Source organism: Tursiops truncatus, chromosome 1 (assembly GCF_011762595.2).
Source record: "Tursiops truncatus isolate mTurTru1 chromosome 1, mTurTru1.mat.Y, whole genome shotgun sequence".
In the NCBI taxonomy this organism is placed as follows: Eukaryota; Metazoa; Chordata; class Mammalia; order Artiodactyla; family Delphinidae; genus Tursiops; species Tursiops truncatus.
Window position 1 is genome coordinate 637,280 of NC_047034.1, and position 21,587 is coordinate 658,866.

Here is a 21,587-nt window from a genome sequence, read left to right on the forward strand (position 1 = left end):
CCCCCAGGGCGCAGAATGTGGACCCTCCACAGCAGCCGGGCACTCGGGGAAAGGGAGACCGCAGCACTCGGTGATGACAGCCCCGTGACCGCCACCTTGGTGAAGTACTTCTGAAAGTCCCTCAGCGCCAGGCAAAGCCCCATCTTGACGCATGAACTGTTTCACTTGGTTAAACGAGATCCAAACATGTTATTTTCCTCTTAAAATGCTTCTATAACCTGAAAAATATTTCAGGAATATAACCGGAGCTATAAGCTCCAAGACCATACTAAGTATTTTCATTTGAGCTATTAATTGGCTAAAGGGCTTTTTAAAAGTCCCTTCTCTCTTCTCAGTAGCCAATAACGTTGGCATAATTCACAGTGTAAGAGTTTGGGTTGTAAGAAGACAAAAAATGTTAAAAGCACAGGAAAGCATGCACTGCTAAGGCACACCTGTGGGAACATTTGTGTACCTTACAGGGTTACGTTTGGATAGAATATTATGGTTTTTCATGAAAGAAATTCATGTCCCTAAATGCCTGCTCTCTGATTCTTGAGCTTGCCTGACCGAAGACGGAGCTGGAGAAAATGAAGACTGGTAAACTGTGACCATTCACCCCACCACCCTACCCCTCCGGTCCTCCCACAACAACACCGGGAAAGGCGACATCTATCAGTGCCTCAAGCTCAACATTCCTGCTGGGGCAGATCTATAAACACTTCGCTCACTGAGAAAGAGCTGCAAATCCCACACTAAGCTTTCCACCTCGATCATGGGGCTAGAACGCTGGCATTAGCTAAGCCTAAGCCATGGTTAAAGCTCTCCAGCCACACCATCAACAGGAGAAATGAAGACTCCTGTAACTAAGGTAACCCCCAGACTGCACTGAAAGGGGAGCAATTATCCCTGGAGGCTCTCCACGATCAAAGCCAGCACAGACTGACTGAGTGCTCTGAAGACAACCTCACAGGAAGCTGCCGCCACGGTAATGATGGGGTCCCAGGAGTGCTCAGGGCGGGAACGATCCTCCTCTGGTCTTGGAAAAAAAAAACTCTTAGGAAACATACCGGCAGGAGATTCACCGTAACGTCAAACAATAATCTCTTTTGAGTGAATGACTTAGACAACTTTTTCTTATTCTTTATAGCGGTATGAATCTCCTTTTATAACAAATATCTTCTACCCACCCCCGCCCCGACTTTGACTATCCTGAAATGAAATTCTTAGATGTAAAACTCAGCTAAAATCACAAAAATCAATAATTAAACACGAAGAAGAAACAAACAGAAAATCATTTATAATGAAACACGTATTTCAATGTGTAAACCTGGGGGCCAGTAATACTGGGAGGTGCCATGGAGCAGCCGGAGGCGTGGACCCCCCCACAGGACTGTCACGAAGGGGGGTGCTGTGCGATGACGTCATCGTGCCGGAGGCACTGCTGCCAGGCGTGAGCAAAACCAAGGTGCAATTTCTCCTCAGCTGACACGGTGGTTGGATATTTAGAACCTCCCTCTGCCAAAAAATGTGAGTTCATACATAAAATCAACTTGGGTTTTGAACTCGGATAACAGAAAGGCTTTTATCGCTGACTGTCCAGGGAGACGGTGAGAAGCCCAGCTGCGGGACAACTGTCTGTTTTACGGGACACACAAGGGTGTCTGGCTTCCCTGGCCCCTGACCACGAAACGCATCCACAACGTCAGCCATCGCGGTGACCCCTAAAAGGACAGCCTCCTCTAGAAATACTCTCTACACTTTTCTGTACTTCGTATATTTTCTATAATGAAACGCATTGCCTTTGTAATCATGAAAGACAAGTTCCAGCAGAGTTTCAAGCTCACTGGCATCCCTCCAACAAAGAGACATAAGGTTACAGGTCACTAACAAAAACGGATACCTTAAAGGCAGTCGGAGAAGGAAGAGAATGGAATAAAAGGCAAGGTCAAGAGGTTAACTGTCCTACCCTCAGCAGTTGATAAAGTTCACATCTTTGTATAAGACATTGAGCAAAGCTCAAACAGATACCTTGAAGGTCAATTTATTCTATCTTAAAAACGATTTCTGACTGAAGCAGAATTCACTGATGACGTGGGACAGTGGGTCCAAAAATTACCGGGTCTGAAAGGAATACATGTGTATTTTGATTACTGAGATTTGCTTGGCAATGGCATGACCCAAAATTAATAGAGTCCTTAAAAGGAAGGAAGATGCCAAAGGAAACTTTGTTCTCAAGATGGTTTATACAGCTTGGCTACAGCAAGGCACAAGTATGACCCATATATAGCAAATCCCAGCAGCTGTAGTATTTTAAGAACGACGGTTGCAAAGCAAGAGCAAGTGTGCAGTGAAAGGAGAGGCCGTCCAGTGAGCGTGGAGTCACAGCTGGAGAAGCCCCCTCACGCAGCCTGGACAGAAGGCGCTTCCCAGTCTCTCCACCCGCACCCCCGGCCCCCCGTCGTCACTGCTGGGACCCCGACGGCCTGCGCGGAGAGTCTGCCGAGCCCTGGGGGCTGTTCATGACGGCCCTCTCATTAAATCTATTCCTATGAGCATTATCATCAAATTTCCCGGGCTTCTCCAGCCCGCTCATTCTAGGGACACGCTAACCACCCTTTCCTCCTCCTCTTCTTATCTGGCTGAAGATAAAGAAGCTGAGGGAGGAAAATCTATATTTTACTATCTTTTCACTCGATTAAAAGGAAGAGTGGCTTGCTTAAAAACAAAGATTATGGTGGCTTTACGGTACACTGTGAAAACTACTACTTTACTACAGAAATAAGCAACTCCACCCGAGAGCTTACCTACCGCGTCTTTAAACTTAGACTGTTGGTTCTATCTCAACAGCACAGGCTTGTCTGGGACATACTTTACCATATTAGGCAATCAGGCCCCAGAGAGAAGGGAAAGCAAAACAGTCCTAGGCTTTTACCTAAAAGGAGAATGGCGAAGACACTGCCCAGCGGTGGAGCGGACAGAAAATCGCTGGACGCCCTCCAGCAGATAAAGGGGCTTCACAAGGTTAAGTAACAAGTTCAAAATCTTGCTTGACAGAGGGGTGAAGATCCAGCAAACAGCCAGACGCAAGACTGTGAAAACTCAGAGCAAGTAGGAAAAAGGGCCGTTATTTACTCGAAGAAAGAGAGTGGGGGGAGTGGTGAAGATCTGTGGGAACACATGCAGAAAAACAGAAACGGGAGGGTGTTTAGGCAGAAGGCTTAAAGCCTGCTTGAGGACACAGAGATGTGCAGGGGCTTGTTCTCCTCAGGCCTTCAAAGGGCTCCAAGCAAACTAGGAAACACTGAGTTCTCGGTCCTTCCTTCTCTACTCATTTCTGTCCCTGCCTCAGCAACTGCTTCTAAGATTTATTTCTCAAAACTCATCAGGTTCATTTTCAGAGCACAAGCACACGCTGGAGCCTGAGCTACTTCTCTGACTCTTCAAAGAATCCATTCTTTATGGATAAATTAATAACTTAACTTCAAAATCACATGATTCTGAGGTCAGTGAGAGTATTCCAAAAGCCATTCTCTCATCCAGATTTAGGAACCTACAGATTTGGAAAATAATTTGAGTGGCTCTTACTCATCTCTAACTATTTAAATGCACTAACTCATTTTCATTTTACAACTCTAAGAGGTAGACACTATTATTATCCCCACTTTACAGATGAGGAAACTGAAGCATCTCGTCCAAAGCAGTTCAGCGGTCAAGGTGGGGTTGCCCCGGGAGCCCAGCTCCTGGGTCTGCACGCCTAGCCTGTTGTGACAGTACATCACCCAACACACACGACAGATACAGACTCAGGAGAATGCGGCGCAAAGCCCTAGACACAGCTGTGCTCCCTCTCTCCGGGCCTCCTCAGCTGTGATCTCTAAAATGAGAAGTTCAGGGAATTCCCTGGTGGTCCAGTGGTTAGGACTTGGCGCTCTCACTGCCGTGGCTTGGGTTCAATCCCTGGTCGGGGACCTGAGATCCTGCAAGGTATGTGATGTGGGAGGGGGACGGGAGGGAGGGGAGGGGAGGGGAGGGAGGGGAGGGAGGGGAGGGAGGGGAGGGAAGGGGAGGGGAGGGAGGGGAGGGGAGGGGAGGGCAGAAGTTTAGAGCTGCTTTCGGTTCTAAAACCCCAAGCCTACGACCGCCATTGTAGGCAGCACAGGGATAAACCAGAGTTTGGTACAGATGAGCAGCACCTAGAAATGAGGTTTTCAAGGAAAGCCTCTCCTTAAGTGAAATGGAGCGCTAGTTATTCAAAGATGCAATCAACTGAGGGAAGTCAGGTAAGGCAAAGGGAAGCAAAAGCTGAGTCAGCTTAAAAGATCATTTGTAGATACAGTTAATCGGTAGAATTCCTCTCCTGTAACAAAAAGTCTTATGACATTCCTGGTCTTCAGAGACCTCCAGACAAGGTCTGCAGAGAGGCAGTAATTTCTGTTTCAGAAGCTGTCAGGGGAGCTCCAGGAACTGGCTCTCCTCCACAACTACATGGCTCTTCCACAAACAGGCCAGGCAGCTTTCACGGGGAACAGCCCTGCACCAGTTGAGAAAAGCAGGTGAAATAATACGCAAACTACCTGCTGTTCTGTGTGAGCGTGCTTTGTTTGCCTGACTTTGTTCTGGAAAAGGGGGAAACTGCAGTCACATTCTCAGAGCCAAGTGCTCTGACTTGCCCGTTTCCTGGGCGTCTCTGTCTACACTTGCACTCTTGGTGAGCTGCTCCGATGTCATGGTTCCCGAGGCAACCTGCATGTTTGCATCCAGTCTGTACCTCCAACTCCGCCCCTGACATTTCCCTGTGGACGGCGGTCAGACACATCAAATCCAGGGCTTCTAGAGCCAAACCCAAAGGCCTGCCCTTCCAGAGTCCTCTCCATCTCAGTTCATGAAAACTCCACCCTCTCAGGCACTTGAGCCAAAAGCTTTGGTGCCAACCTTGACCCCCCTCTGTTCTTCTCACCGTATACCCAATCCCGCAGAAGTCTTGCTGATTCTAAGTCTGAAATACACCGTGCATATGAAAACTTCTCAGCATCTTCACCACCTGCGATCACCTGGCCCAAACCCCTCGTCAGTCCTGGGTTAGGGTGACATAGAGGGTCTTCTCCAAACAGCAGGCGGAGTCCCCCCAGAATGTGACTCCTGCCCCTCTGCTGCGCAGAGCTCTACACAGGCTCGCACCCCCTGGCACCAACCGCCGGGCTCTGCCGCGGGCTCTCATGCCCACGCCGTCTCCTCACAGGTCCTGCCTGTCCTCCTGCCTCACGGCCCCGCAGGCTCTGTTCCCTCTGCCTGCGCACATCCACGGGGCTCCCCACTCACTCCCTTCACGCTGGGCTCCAGTGCTGCCTTCGCGGCAAGGCCGACACCGACCCCCCTTAGATGCTCAGCGCCCCCCGCCCTGCACTCCCCGCTCCTGAGTCCTGGAGCCACTCCACACGGCTTTTCATCTTCCACACACCGTTTGCTTGGCACGTTCATTTTACTCGCTGCCCGCCTGCTTCACCAGAATGGAGACTCTACGAGAACAGGGCTTTCTGTTCACTGCTGCACCCCTGCCCACAGGCACCTGGAAGTACTTGTTCAGTGAATACATGAGAAGCTTATAAAAGAGAAGGCAGGACAAAATGGGAAATGCATTTAGTGGCTTTTGGTATTAGAGATACTTCTGGGGCCAAATGGCTCCCAAAGCAAGTTTTATTTTCTGTTAAAGCTTAGTTTAAAACCAAGCTTTGCTGGCAAATTTCACTTTGAGCCTCTCTTTGATTTAGTTTGAAAGTCTTAACGTTTAATCACTTATATCTTCTGCACACTTGACCAAGGTCTCTCCCGACTAGCTGCTACCGGTTATCTACGGCCGGTATCTGAACAACCTACTGGTCAATGCTTCCTTAACAGTGTCTCCTATAACCAAGGCCTCTTGCAGGAGGGTTAGCCACCAGACCACAGGCTCCACTCTGGACTGGACGCTACACTGCTGATTTTGAAGGTAAAGTGTCGTGATTCTGTTCAGACTGATGCCACCGGATTTGCCTAAAAGCAATAGGGATTCTAGAGGGAGAAGCATTTTCCTATTTGAAGGATGGACAGACATAAGTACCCACCTACTTATGTACCCTCTCTCCATAAGTACCCTCCCACCTGGCAGGAGAAGGCTGACCCTCTACCACTGAACCTGAAACTCTCAGGAGGCTTTCGAGGTGTCCTTCAAGAAGACCTTCCTTTACTCAAGGAGGCGAGATGCCACTAGCAGCTCAATTCAAACATGTAACCTGCTCAGTAAAAAACAAATGTAAGAATGGGGGCAGGGGGGAGTAAGCGGTACAATCTACTGGGTAAAAAATAAGCGACAAGGACACATTGCATAACATGCGGAATATAGCCAATATTCTATAATAACTATAAATGGAGTATAACCGTTAAAAACTGTGAACCACTATATTGTACACCTGCAACTTACAGAATACTGTATGTTAACTATACTTTAAGAAAAAAAAAAAAAACTTGGAACTTTTAGACTCACCCTCCATCTTCTGGGGGGAAGGTAAAGGGAGTGGAGATTGAGTTAATAATGAATTATGCCCATGTTGAAGCCTCCATAAAAATCCCTAAACTATGAGGTCTGGAGAACTCCTGGGTTGGTGTAATATCCACATGCCGGGCGGGTGGTACAACCACCTCCATGGGGACAAAGCTTCTGACCTTGGGACACATCCACACCTCACCTGATGGACCTCTTCATCTGACTGCTCACCTGCATCCCTTAAAAAAAAGGATGGGGAATGGAGGGCGATGTGAGGTCGGCCCCACCACAGTCCCATAAAGGCTCCCTGACACGGGGCACAGGGCGCTCACCTAGAGCTTTCACATCCCCAAGTACTTCCTAACTGCCCTGGGCCTGTTCTCTTAACTGTAAAACGAGGTTCCTAACCCAAGTTTCTTCTAAGTTCCTTCCCAATTCTAAGATGCCCAAATTTGGGAGGCGGGTAACTTCACTGCATTGAACTGGGCTGGTCAACAATTCCTTTAAAACAAAAGCAATCCGTCTCCTGTTCAGCTTCCTTAGACACCATTCTGCTTGTTCACCATCTTTTCTTTTGACGACTTGCTCCCTCTAGTGATAAATTCAATCATATATCAGAACTGGCCTGGGCAACAGTCTGCTTCAGAGGACAAGAACACGTAGAGGAAACTCAGCGTTAAGCAGAATGAAGGCAGGCCAAAGACGCAAGAGAAGAGAGGACGAGAAGAGTCCAAGGGCCATCAGCACCTGCAGTGTGCCCGTGACTGCTCCAGCGCCTGTGCCTCACGAGCAGTGCAGGGGGCGGCACTTCTGACTGCGGTACCTCCTTCCTCACGTCAAATCCAGACTCAGTTTCTTTTTCACTTAGCAAGATACAGGCTATATTAGGACTTCTGGAGACGGTCGGTCACCCGTCTAACGCAGACAACCACGCACATCTGCTCTAAGCACATGGGCTAAGCGGCTGCTAAGACATGAAGCCCCGTGCTCATTGTCGGTTTTCCGGCGGGGATGGTTTTGATTAAAAGCACGCACTGTGCAGGGCCCCGACCAAGCCCCCAGCCTTCTCAGCGTCCCTTGTGTCACCAACAAAGAAATGCATGACTAGCCTCCTCCCTCCCTCCCAGACTGCATGACAAACATCAGGGCCGTTCCTGGCCATCAACCTTACCTGTATACAAATGTTGGTTACATTTTTCTAGCTTAGGTCCACAAAAAGAAATAAATTTCCACGATGTCTACAGAGATTAAGGTTAAACAACAGAAAGGTTTTCTTAGCCATGCTCTTGTTACTGATATATGGGTGAGAGGCTGAAGAATCTTCGAGAAGAGGAGAGCATCTGTGCACATGTGGAATCATTTTAGTTCCAACTCTGCTGGAGACAGAGTTTCCTTTCTACCCTTAAAGTGAAGTATTATCACCGACTGATTCCACGTACGCGAGGCTCAAGAACAGGCAACACTGCTCTACGCTGGCGGCACTCGGAAGAGCGGCTGCCTCTCAGGACAGGGGATGGGGGACGAGGGAACTTTTCAAGGTGACGGAAAAGTTCTGCATCTTGACTTGAGTGGTGGCTACACCACTGATTACAACTGTCAAAACTCATCCAACAGTACACTTTAGGTCTGTGCAGTTCACTGACTGTAAATCTATCCCAATTTAAAATAACAGATGTCAGAGTCTTGGGAAGAGTTAACTTAAAAAACAGTAGATTCCTGGAGTGGGAGAGCGATTGTGACACAGTCCTGACCATCTTGAGGTTAGATTTCCACAATTTACAGGGACAGGCCTGTTGTTCTGTGGGCCCGTATGGATCCCGGCATCACGCTGCCAAGACTGGACGAGCGCTGGGAGAGAACCAGTCAGAGCTGCGCTAACACAGGCCGGGGTCAGGATGCTGCCGCCCCTGGGCACCGTGGTGGGCAGGAGACATGCCGGGCATGCTGTGAGTGCTGGCGCACCTGCACACACTCAGTTCCCATTAGAGAGAGGACTGGCCCTTCATTCCTCTCTGAAGACTTACGCTGGCGTCTGCTGGACATGCGGTGAACACTGGCAGATGCCTCGAGCAATGGGATGAGTGGACCATTTTTCAGTCTGACAAATGACTCTATGTCAAATCTCACCAATCAGAAAATCTTTTCTGTAATGGTCGTTCAGTGAACTTCTCTGGGAAGCATGGCATCAGAGGCACCTTCGTGGCCCTTGCCTGGTGCACCAGGCAGGGACTTTTCACACCAAGTAGCTTAGAAACGTGCAGGCAAAGATTTTCACTGACAGAGACAGTGGCCAACACCAAGCTCTCCTGTGTAACTCCCTCCGTGGAGCTCACCGGCCTCTATGACCCTCTATGGGTGATGGGCCACTTCAGTGCTCTGTAGTCAGCACCCGGGATCTCTCGTTAGGGGTTTTCTAATATAGTTCCCCACAGAGGCTCTCCTGCGTTCACTCTTCATCCCCTGAAGCCTCCCCAAGCCCCTGTGGAATGAAGTCACTGTCGTGTGCACACCCCCCCTGCCCCGGGGAGCCTCCACGCGGCATCTGCACCCAACGTCCACTCCTCCCCGTGAGGCAGCCCCGGCTGCAGCTGCACGCAGGCAGCTCTCACCACGCCACCATGGGCACTGCTTTCTGGAGGCCCCTGCTGACTGTTTAGGATCTCGACCAAAATACAGGCAGGTCAATGACATAATATAGCATTTCTACTTCCTCTGCTAAAAACAAATTAGTTTTCATTTTCGGTATGAGTTATTAAACATATTCTGAGAACATACTGTCACACAACTGTAGGGTAGAAAAAAGGCCATCTTCTTACATAATTCCCAATAGAAATGTACATGGAGTCTCAATTCATTTAGTCAAAACCAAATCCCTTCCTTCTTGAAAAATGGTACTAGGGACTTCCCTGGTGGTCCAGTGGTTACAACTCGGCGCTTTCACTGCCGTGGCCCGGTTTGATCCCTGGTCAGGGAACTAAGATTCTGCAACCTGTGTAGTGAGGCCAAATAAACAAACAAACCAAAACAAAACAAAACAAAACAAAAACCAAAGAAAAATGGTACTAATGGTACTAGAAAAGCATTAACTTTCTATCACATGTGAGTGGCTTACGGGAACCTGGAGCTTCAGGAAAGCTGGCCTGGGGTGCCCACAGCAGAGAAGAGCTGGGTGCCAGGCCTTAAGGGGTCTGGTTACACAAGAGCCAAGGAGCTAAACCTTATTTCAAAGTCAAATGTAAGTGATTTCTGGACTGTTTACACTATTCACTCTTGTGTTTCTCTCTGTTAGTGTGGAGAGGAGGTAGATCCATGAGAAACAGTATCACTCTTCACTTTTCTTCCCAAGATTTCAAAGTACTTTATACCATCCAATAGCACAACAGAGAAAAAGAGCCCGAACTGTGTTAGAACCTGGCAGGAGGCACTGAAAAATGCAGGAAACTCGTTCAAGAACATGGGCATTGTTACACCATTTAAGAAAACGGGGGACTTCCCTGGTGGCGCAGTGGTTAAGAATCTGCCTGCCAACGCAGGGGACATGGGTTCCATCCCTGGTCCAGGAAGATCCCACATGCCACGGGGCAATTGAGCCCATGCACCACAGCTACTGAGCCTGCGCTCTAGAGCCCACGAGCCACAACTACTGAGCCCGCGTGCCACAACTACTGATGCCCGTGCACCTAGAGCCTGTGCTCCACAACAAGAGAAGCCACCTCAATGAGAAGCTTGCGCACCGCAACGAAGAGTAGCCCCCGCTCGCCGCAACTAGAGAAAGCCTGCGCGCAGCAGCGAAGACCCAACGCGGCCAAAAATAAAATAAATAAACCAATTTAAAGAAAAAGGAAAGAAAACCGTATACCAGCGAGCACCCGTCCCATCTTGCAGAGGAGCGTCCACCTCCAAACTCTCCCTAGACCCAAGTCTGCACAGAGCCTGCTCTTCCTTCTGTTAACTGTGTGCACGCGAGCAGGGATGAGCCCTACGGGGACGCTGAGCCCCACGGTGGCAGCCTCACTGCTGGTTGCTTACCCACGCTGCTTTCACCTCTTCCGAGACATCAGTTTCATCTTCCTGGAAAGGGAGAAAGAAAAAAGACAAGAGGATCACGGTCACAGGCACCCCTGGAGGCAACAAGGTCAGCCCCATCAATTATGCACCTGGGCAGTGAGGGCTGACGGCCAAGAGCACTGTCACTGCTGCTTTTAGCAGCACCTCAGGAGCACCACTTGCTGTCAAAGAATCCAATGAATCTGGCAGGAAAAGGAGAATCTTTAAGACAGACGGATCTCACTTGGGCTTTGTCAGTAGCTGTCAGCCCATTTGGTCCTATAATAATCAAACACTTTCGTCTAGTAGTCTCTAACAGGCGACCATCATTGTCTCATGTCTTGTCTCACTGAATGGTCCATCTAATTCCAAATGAGTCACTAGTGACCAGGGACCTGATCTTGGCCACCTGACTGTTAAATGCCAGTGACAAGGCTGAGTGAGCAGGGTACAGACCAGAGGGGAAGGAAAGAACTGAGTGTATGCTCGTCATCAGGAGGCACAGCAGCCCCTGTCTTCGTTTAAAAGCCAAAGTCAAGCTGTTTTATAGCACTTGTTCCTTTTTTTCTCCAAAAGAGTAAACCTGAGTCTGATGAAATTCTGAAATTCTCGAGATTCTGGCAGTGCCCCTGAAATACTTGGTTAGCACCTGCACACACACGACGCTGAGGTACTGCTGACTCACCACGGGACTCTCAGGGGCCGCTGGGGGGCTGCTAAGTCTGAGCGGCTTACGCACTTGTTGTATTTGTTTGCACGGCTGCTGTAAATTCCCCGCTTATTTGCTGCCTGCCTCCCGTGTGCTCGGCACTGTCCTAGGCCCTGGGCGTCCCAGCCAGAACATTCCTAATGAGTCCCACACTAGTGGAGTCTTTCTTCGGCTGCTCTTTTTCTCAATCTGCACGATTCAGGGCCCCGTGTGGAACTCTTCCTTTTGAGCCCGACACACAGGACGGCGGGCAGCCCAGCGTAATGCGAGATGTCCCAGCACAGACAGCCCACTTACATCCTTCGTCCAGAAGTTGATGCCTGTGCCTCTTCGTCGCTCCTTGGGCCGCCTCCTCTCACGAATGGACAGCCTGTTAGATGACTGATCACCCAAATCTGCTTCTTCGCCCTCTGGTCAGAGAGAAAACAAAGCATGGATCTTAAGAACCTGGGGCACGTGCACTGGAGGAGGGTGCGGTTTCTGAAGCTCGACCTACCGTTTTTGTCCATTTCCTTTGCCCCTGCAGGGCTGGCGGGGGGCTCTGAACTCTCTGAATCAGGGGCTGAAGACCTACCCGTCCGGAGCAGGTAGGAACTGGTGTAGAGGGAAGGTCTCGGGGCAGGAGGTGACACTGGTGTCATGGGTTTGTCTGGCTGAGCCGGAATCCTCAGGCGACGATACACAGGCTGGAACAATCCACATGATGAGATGTCAGAGGTCAAGTCTAACCAAAGGGTAAGGACAGCACGTTTATTAAAAATGGGCTTTTCTATATCAAGAGGCTTATAAGTAATTAGCCAGATAGGAAACAGTTCTAGACGCCTGCTCTGAAGATGCTACAGGCTGACAGCAGTCCAGGACAGCTCTTCCTAAACTGATCAAAGGGCACTAGGGGGCACCAACCCTGGTAATAAAAATTCCTTTGATTGTGCACCGCAAATAGGAAGGATGATGGCCTTTTTAAGATGGCGCACTGAAAGGTAAGGTTTACGTAGGAAACGAAGAAGCTCAGGAATGTGAAGAAACAATGCAGGAGTTATCTGAAGACAGACCAAATCTGGGCGTTCTACCAACCTGCCATCACTAGGCTTACTGACACTTCTGAAAAATTCCCGCTTTCTGAGACTTCCCTGGCGGGCCAGCGGTTAAGACCACGTGCTTCTACTGCAGCGGGCACAGGTTTGATCCCTAGTTGGGGAACTAAGATCCCGCATGCCACACCCCCAAACCCCAAATAAATAAAAATTAAAAAAAAAAATTCCCACTTTCCCTTTTGAACTTTTTTTTTCCTTGAGAGTTAGGACAGACACAGCTTGACAATAAACCTTAATGTGGCTTGTTGAACATGCAGAGATAAAGAAATTCTTACTACATGCAGAGACTGTATAAATTTGTTTATAAATTATAGAGACAGAAGCAATAAAATATAGTCAGCTTGGGAGTCTGAGAGAACATGGCTCCAATTCCAGCTTGAAGGAGCTGTGTGACCTGAAGTACGTGACTTGAGTTTTGATCTCTGCTTCCTCATGTATAAAACAGGGATAATAATATCTTCCTCAGAGAGGGCTGTGAGGATTAAATGAGAATGTATGTTATGTGCTTACAATGGTCTCTAGTATGTAATAAGTACTCAAAAAATAGCCGATAAAACAAAGGAAACGAACAACAGAACCTCGGTTAGTTTATGCAGCCTAGCCATTCAAAGTTAGAGCAAGAAGACTTTCTTCTCCCGTAATTATGTTGACCATAAAGTTTATCATCCCAGCTAGGACATTTCTGAGAGTGAAAAGGAACAGTACTGATAATTACCCAGAGATAAAAGCTGTCACTGGAACAATCTTAGGTAAACCAGGAGTTACGATCACCTTAAATATAACCCTATAACTCTGACTACCAACTGCAATTGAGAAATGGACCGTAAGTCAAAACGTCTACCCCAAAGTGACAGCTCGTGGCCGAGAATAAGGGTGCTCTGTGAGTGCTTGGGTCTGCAGAAGTTTGTAGAACAACGTACTAGTGGTGAGGAGGGCAAGCTGCGGAGCCAACGCCTTGCTCCACCTCTGCTTTTTTTTCCTAGTAAAATCTTTTATTTTATAATACTGTACCATCAAATTAAAAGTCAAAATAAGCGTTCACCCAACTGCCTAAATGGTTATTACATATACGTATATATTTGGTTGAAAAGGGAGAGAGAAAAGAGGACTTTGAAGGCTAAAATAAACAAATGGGACCTAATGAAACTTAAAAGCTTTTGCACAGCAAAGGAAACCATAAATAAGACCAAAAGACAACCCTCAGAATGGGAGAAAATATTTGCAAATGAAGCAACTGACAAAGGATTAATCTCCAAAATTTGCAAGCAGCTCATGCAACTCAATAACAAAAAAGCAAACAACCAAATCCAAAAATGGGCAGAAGACCTAAATAGACATTTCTCCAAAGAAGATATACAGACTGCCAACAAACACATGAAAGAATGCTCAACATCATTAATCATCAGAGAAATGCAAATCAAAACTACAATGAGATATCATCTCACACCAGTCAGAATGGCCATCATCAAAAAATTTACAAACACTAAATGCTGGAGAGGGTGTGGAGAAAAGGGAACCCTCTTGCACTGTTGGTGGGAATGTAAATTGGTACAGCCACTATAGAGAACAGTATGGAGGTTCCTTAAAAAACTACAAATAGAACGACCATATGACCCAGCAATCCCACTACTGGGCATATACCCTGAGAAAACCATAATTCAAAAAGAGTCATGTACCAAAATGTTCATTGCAGCTCTATTTACAATAGCCAGGATATGGATGCAACCTAATTGTCCATCAACAGATGAATGGATAAAGAAGATGTGGCACATATATACAATGGAATATTACTCAGCCATAAAAGGAAACGAAATTGAGTTATTTGTAGTGAGGTGGATGGACCTAGAGTCTGTCATACAGAGTGAAGTAAGTCAGAAAGAAAGACAAATACCGTATGCTAACACATATATACGGAATCTAAAAAAAAAAAGTCATGAAGAACCTAGGGGTAAGACAGGAATAAAGACACAGACCTACTAGAGAATGGACTTGAGGATATGGGGAGGGGGAAGGGTAAGCTGTGACAAAGCGAGAGAGAGGCATGGACATATACACACTACCAAATGTAAAATAGATAGCCAGTGGGAAGCAGCCGCATAGCACAGGGAGATCAGCTCGGTGCTGTGTGACCACCTAGAGGGGTGGGATAGGGAGGGTGGGAAGGAGGGAGATGCAAGAGGGAAGAGATATGGGAACATATGTATATGTATAACTGATTCACTTTGTTATAAAGCAGAAACTAACACACCATTGTAAAGCAATTATACTCCAATAAAGATGCAAAAAAAAAAAAAGAATGAAAAAAAAAGTACATCATCATCATCGTAGTAGTTAAGATTTGCTGAACACTTAATGTGTCAAGCACTATACATGTATTACCTCACAAGGAGTACCCTCTATTATAAGCTCTGTTTTTACAAATTAGGAAACTATGTAAAACAAGGTTAAATAAATTACCCAAAGCCATACAGCTAGTTAGTAAGGATACTGCGGTTTGAACCCAAATAGTCTAACACCAGAACATACACAGATAGGCAGACACACACACAAATCAATATTATTATTATTTTCGTCGCGTGGCTTGTGGGATCTTAGTTCCCCGACGAGGTATCGAACCTGGGCGGCCAGCAGTGAAGGCGCCAATTCCTAACCACTGGACCGCCAGGGAAGTCCTTGACCTCTTCCTAGCCGTGCAAAATGCTGGGCAGGTTACTTAACCTCTCTGTCACTCCACTGACTCATATTTTAAGAAGGAATAATAATACTTACCTCAGAGGGTTGTTGTGAGGATTAAACAATTTAATACACATATTGAAATTGTTAAAATTGTGCCTGGCATAAACTAAATAATAAATGCTTATACTTCTATTTGCATTTTTTTATACCAAGATCTCTCTTTTCAGAATAGAAAGACACATTTAGTTAACCAAAAGTATGGTGGTAATCATTTCACAACGTGTACACACATCAAATCATGCTGTAACATTACATGTCCATTACATCTCAATAAAACTGGAAAAAAGCGCATTAGTTAACTCCCAGAGGAAAAAATTGATCACTTAAGGACTAACATCCTCTGAATTCTTTCAGTTACACAGGTCTGCCAACTAAAGATGGACGTAAATAGCGTGTTCTATGAGGCGTCCCCTGCAGAGTAGGACAGTTCTGGAATTATCAGTGGGGAAGAGACTCCCCCAGCCACCTGCTTTCAGCACAGAGAGCTCACCTGATCCTCCAGACTCCGGTCCCAGGGCTGGCGGCTCTCCCCAGCTTCCTCTGCAGGGGCTGCCAGGGGCTCATGCTTCTGGGCGCTGCCGTTGAGCCCTCTGGGGCCCACGGGCTTCGGGCTGGGCTGTTCCTGAGCCTGACGCTCTGCCCTCGACCGGCTGAACGTCCTTTCTGCTTCCTGGAGATCCGTCAGGGTTACACCCTGGGAAAATACCACAAGGTCAGGGAGGTTTCACCCTAACCATGGAATAACGCCCCGTGAATGAGCAGGGAAACTCCGTAAAGATCTAATGGTACCGAATTCCAAATGAAGCTCCCGAAATGTGTGAGGCCGCTTCAAGCAATATACGCTGAAAACAAACACCTCAGTACGCAGAGGCCCCAGGCCTGAGCCTAGATACACTTCAAACACAATACTTGAGCGTTTCCTGCTTGAGTTCCAGAAACAGGGCAGCACTGATGCCCGCCCGCTGCTTCCACACCCATGGTTCTCACATCTCCACCTGGACGCTCCCGACCCCCCAAGAGCACGCAGCCACCAACAGAGACTGTCCAGCAGATACAAGGAAAACTTAAGTTTACGCACAGAAAGAAGAACCAGGTTCAAAATGGTGACAATTCAGAGCCAGGCTAGAGCCACCACCAAAACCAAAAACCAAACCCACACAAACAAACACAAAGCCAACCCTGAGGGAGCCGCCAAGATGCCAGAGCAGGAAGACCCTGAGCTCGCCTCTTCCCAGGGCACCAGGATAACTATGCACAGAACAACTGCTGCCCAGGCCCGACCAGAAGAGATCGTCTACAGCTACAGACGTACGAAAGAACCACCACAAGACGGGCAGGAGAGGCGACCCGCAAACGCTGTGGAGGTTCTCCCCCAGGAGCGAGCGGGCTGGTCTGAGCCCCAGCCTGGGGGAGACAAGCCCCCAGAACGTCTGGGTTTGAAGGCCAGCAGGGCTTCCTTTCAGGAGTCCCAGAGGGCTGTGTGGGGATAGAGACCCCACTCTTACAGGGCACACACAAAATCTCACGTGCTCCACAACCCAGGGCAGAAGCAGTCATTTCAAAGGAGCCTGGGTCAGACCCACCTGCTGATCTTGGAGAGTCTCCCGGAGAGGCAGGCCTGTGATGCTGGGGACACAGACACTGGCAGCAGCCACTCTGGGGAGCTGGTTCAACCGCAAGGACACTGGTGCAGGCAGGCACCATCGTGGAGTCCTCCCTCTAGCTTATTACCCTCAGGACCCAGCCCCGCTCATAGCCAACAGAACACAGGCACCAGGAATGGGACGGCCTCAGGCTAAGCAACTAACTAGGCAGGGACACAGGCCCACCCACCAGCAGACAGGCTGCCTTATGATCCCCTGGACACAGCCCTGCCCACCAGAGGGCCCAGGACCCAGCCCCACACACCAGTGCACAGGCACTAGACCCGGGACCACCAGAGACCTACAGCCAGAGACCCTGGGACCCAGGTCCACCGACCAGTGGGCAGACACCAGCCCCAGAAACCCCTGGGCCCTGGCCCTGCCCACCAGTAAGCCTCCTCTAGCCTTCAGACCAGCCTCACACGCCAACGGGTGGACACCACACCAATGGGTGGACACCAGCCCCAGGACCATCACAGCCCACAGCCTGCCGTGGGAGGACCCAGTCCATCCACCAGCAGGTCAGCACCAGCCCTGGGGCCAGCTGGGCCCCAGCCCTGCCCACCAGCAGGCCAACACAAGCTTCAGAACACACTGGACCCCACAGCTAGCTGTATCACGAGCCAGCCCCAATGATCAGCAGTCTGACACCAGCTCTGGACCCTGGGGCCCTGCAGCCAGACCCCCAGGACCCGGCTCTGCCCACCAGCAGGCCAGCACTAGCCCCAGGACGTAGCTTCACTCACCAGTGAAGAGAGCGGGCCACAGCCCCACTGACTCTACTCCCAGTGAGCCAGCACTAGCCCTGGGGGCCCCCTGGGTTCCACAGTCGGCCACCTCATGACCTGGTCACGGCAACCAGCAGCCTCCACACAAGGCAGGGCCTGGCAACCAACCAGCCCACCCACACAGTCAGCCCACCACAACAGAATGACCCACGCAGCCCACAGAGGGGGCACCCCTAGAGCACACAGCTCTGCTGACCAGAGAGGAGTGCACTGCTGGGACGTACAGGACGCCTCCTACAGAAGGCCACTTCCCCAAGGTCAAGAAATGTAACCAACCAGATACATGGAAACACAATGTTATAAACAGCAAGTTAGGCAAAATGAGGCGACAGAAGAACATGTTCCAAATGAAAGAACAAGATAAAACCGCAGAAGAACAACTAAGTGAAGTGGAGACAGGCAATCTACCTGAGAAAAAGTTCAAGGTTATGATCGTAAAGATGATCAAAGAACTTAGGAAAGAATGAACAGAGTGAGAAGTTGTAAGTTTTTAACAAACAGTTGGACAATACAAAGAACAACCAAACAGAGACAAAGAATACAATAACCGAAATGAAAAATGCACTAGAAGGAATCAACAGTATACTAAATGATACAGAGGAACAGACCAGTGAGCTGGAAGACAGAACAGTGGAGATCACTGGCACCGAACAGAAAAAATATATACATATAAATAAATGAGGACACTTTAAGAGACCTCTACGATGACATCAAATGCACTAACAGTCACATCACAGAGGTCCCAAAAGGAGAAGAGAGAGAGAGAAAGGGTCACAGAACATATTTGAAGACATAACAGTTGAAAATTTCCCTAACCTGAGAAGGGAAACAGACATCCAGGTCCAGGAAGCACAGAGTCCCAAACAGGATCAATCCAAAGAGGACCACACCAAGACATATTGGAATTAAAATGGCAAAAGTTAAAGACAGATTATTAAAAGCAGCAAGGGAAAAGCAGCATGTTATATACAAGGGAGCTCCCATAAAGCTATCAGCTGACTTTTCAGCAGAAACTCTGCAGGCCAGAAGGGAGTGGCATGATATAATTAGACTGATGAAAAGGAAAAGCCTACAACCAAGAATGCTCTACCCAGCAAGGCTCTCATTCAGAGTTGATGGAGAAAGCAAAAGCTTTACACACAAGCAAAAGCTAAAAGAGTTCAGCACCAACAAACCAGCTTTATAAGAAATGTTAAAGGTATTTCTCTAAGCAAAAGAAAGGAAAAAGAAAAAAAAAAGAAAACAAAAAAAGATCACAACTAGAAACATGAAAATTATGAAAGGAAAAATCTCACTGGTAAAGGCAAATATACAGTAAAGGCAATAAATCAACCAAGTACAAACCTACTAGAAAGGTTAAAAGACAAAGTAGTAAAATCAACTATATCCACAATAAGAAGTTAAGGGATACACAAAATGAAAGGATATAAAATATGATGTCAAAAACAGTAATCATGGGGGGAGAGAAGGAAAAATGCAGGGTTATTAAAATGTTATTTGAAATTAAAGAGATCAGCGACTTGAAATAATTGTGTGTGTGTGTGTGTGTGTGTGTGTGTACACACACACATATACTGCTGTACGCAAACTTCATGGTAATTACAAACCAAAAAGTCTATAATAGATACATACACATAAAAGGGAAGGAAATCCAAACATAACACTAAAGAGGGTCATCAAATCACAAGGGAAGAGAACAAAAGAGGAAAGGAACAAAAAAGGACTAAAAAAACAATCTCGAAACAGTAACAAAATGGCAATAAGTACATACATATCAATAACTACTTTATATGAAATGGATTAAATGCTGCAATCAAAAGATGGAGTGGCTGAAAGGATACAAAAACAAGACCCATATATTGGGGCTGGCCAAAAAGTTCGTTCGGTTTTTCTGTAAGATGTTATGGAAAAACCCAAACTTTTTGGCCCACCCAATATACGCTGCCTACAAGAGACACACTTCAGATCTAAAGACACACACAGACTGAAAGTGAGGGAATGGAAAAAGGTATTCCATACAAATGGAAATGAAAAGAAAGCTGGGTAGCAATATTTATAACAGAAAAATAGACTTTAAAATAGAAACTGTTGGGACTTCCCTGGTGGCACAGTGGTTTAGAATCCACCTGCCAGTGTGGGAGACGTGGGCTCGATCCCTGATCTGGGAAGATCCCACATGCCGTGGAGCAACTAATCCCATGTGCCACAACTACCGAGCCTGCGCTCTAGAGCCCGCGTGCCGCAACTACTGAGCCCACGTGTTGCAACTACTGAAGCCCATGCGCCTAGAGCCCGAGCTCCAAAATAAGAGAAGCCACCGCAATGAGAAGCCCACACACTGCAACGAAGAGTAGCCCCCGCTCGCTGCAACTAGAGAAAGCCTGTGCACAGCAATGAAGACCCAACGCGGCCATAAATAAATAAATAAATAGACAAACAAACAAATAATAAAAATAAAATAAAATAAAGACTGTTACAAGAGACAAAGAAGGACAGTACATAATAATCAAGGGATGAATCCAAGAAGATATGACAATTGAAAATATATTTGCACCCAACATAGGAGCACCTAAATGAATAAAGCAAATATTAATAGACATAAAGGGAGAAATCAACAGTAACACAAAAATAGTAGGGGACTTTAACACCCCACTTACATCAATGGGCAGATCATCCACACAAAAGATCAGTAAGGAAACTCTGGCTTTAAATGGCACATCAGACCAGATGGACTTAATAGAGAGAGAGAATATTCCATCCAAAAGCAGCAGAATACACATTCTTTTCAAAGGCATATTCTCCAGGATACATCTGTGCTGTATCATGGAACAAGTCACAGTGCATTTGAGAAGGCTGCAATCATATCAAGCATCTTTTCCAACCACAAGGCTATGAGACTAGAGATCAACTACAAGAGTAAAAACCACAGAGAACACAAACATGTGTGGCCCAAACAAAATGCTACTAAACAACCAATGGATCACTGAAAAAATCAAAGAAGATTTCAAAATATACCTGGAGACAAATGAAATGAAAACACAGTGTTCCAAGATCTTCGGGATGCTGCAAAGCAATTCTAAGAGGGACGTTTATAGCAATACAGCCCTCTCAGGAAACAAGAAAAATCTCAAATAAACAACCTAACCTTAACCTAAAGGAATCAGAAAAAGAAGAATAAACAACACCCAAAGTTAGTAGAATTTCTCCTAGGAGAACACATAGGCAGAACACTCTTTGACATAAATCACAGCAATATTTTTTTGGATCTGCCTCCTACGGCAAGGAAACAAAAACAAAAATAAGCAAATGGGACCTAATGAAACTTAAAAGTTTTTGCACAGTAAAGGAAACCATCAACAAAACGAAAAGACAAATGGGAAAGACTGAATGGGAGAAAATATTTGCAAATGATATGACTAATAAGGGGTTAATCTCCAAAATATATAAACAGCTCATACAACTCAATATCAAAAAAACAAACAAGCCAATTTAAAAATGGGCTGAAGACCTGAATAGACATTTTTCCAAAGAAGACATACAGATGGCCAACAGGTACATGAAAAGATGCTCAACATCACTCATCATCAGGGAAATGCAAATCAAAACCACAGTGAGATGTCACCTCACACCTGTCAGAATGGCTGTCATCAGAAAGACCATAAATGACACATGTTGGTGAGAATGCAGAGAAAAGGGAACCCTAGTACACTGCTGATGGGAGTGTACACTGGTGCAGCCACCATGGAAAACAGTATAGAGGACCCTCAGTAAACTAGAAATAGAACTAAAATAAACTAAAAATAGAACTAAAAATAGTATGATCCAGCAATTCCACTCCTGGGCATATATCTGAAAAAACCAAAAACACTAATTCGAAAAGACACATGCACCCCAATATTCACGGCAGCATGATTTACAACTGCCAAGATATGGAAGCCATCTAGCTGTCTATCAACAGATGCATGGATACAGAAGACGTGAGACACACACAGACACACACATATATACACATACTCCACATATGCATACATACGTATATGGAGTATTAGCCACTGGCATGAAATTTTG

The 21,587-nt window shown here is 47.0% G+C and overlaps 1 protein-coding gene across 26 annotated transcripts in view; it reads right to left on the minus strand.

The window, feature by feature from the left end:
• Positions 1-21,587, minus strand: part of PPP1R12B (protein phosphatase 1 regulatory subunit 12B) — a 211,001-nt gene that overhangs the window by 81,311 nt on the left and 108,103 nt on the right. For 21 of the 26 annotated variants that reach the window (XM_033843002.2, XM_073797947.1, XM_073797838.1 and 18 more), the window contains 4 exons: positions 15,579-15,782; positions 11,755-11,944; positions 11,556-11,668; positions 10,532-10,573 (listed from right to left, as the gene is read on the minus strand). In XM_033843002.2, coding sequence (XP_033698893.1) covers positions 10,532-10,573; positions 11,556-11,668; positions 11,755-11,944; positions 15,579-15,782 — 549 coding nt within the window. Of the gene's footprint in view, positions 1-1,276; positions 1,498-10,531; positions 10,574-11,555; positions 11,669-11,754; positions 11,983-15,578; positions 15,783-21,587 lie in introns of those variants that run through there. The other 5 variants (XM_033843087.2, XM_033843065.2, XM_073798573.1 and 2 more) reach the window with 5 other exon arrangements.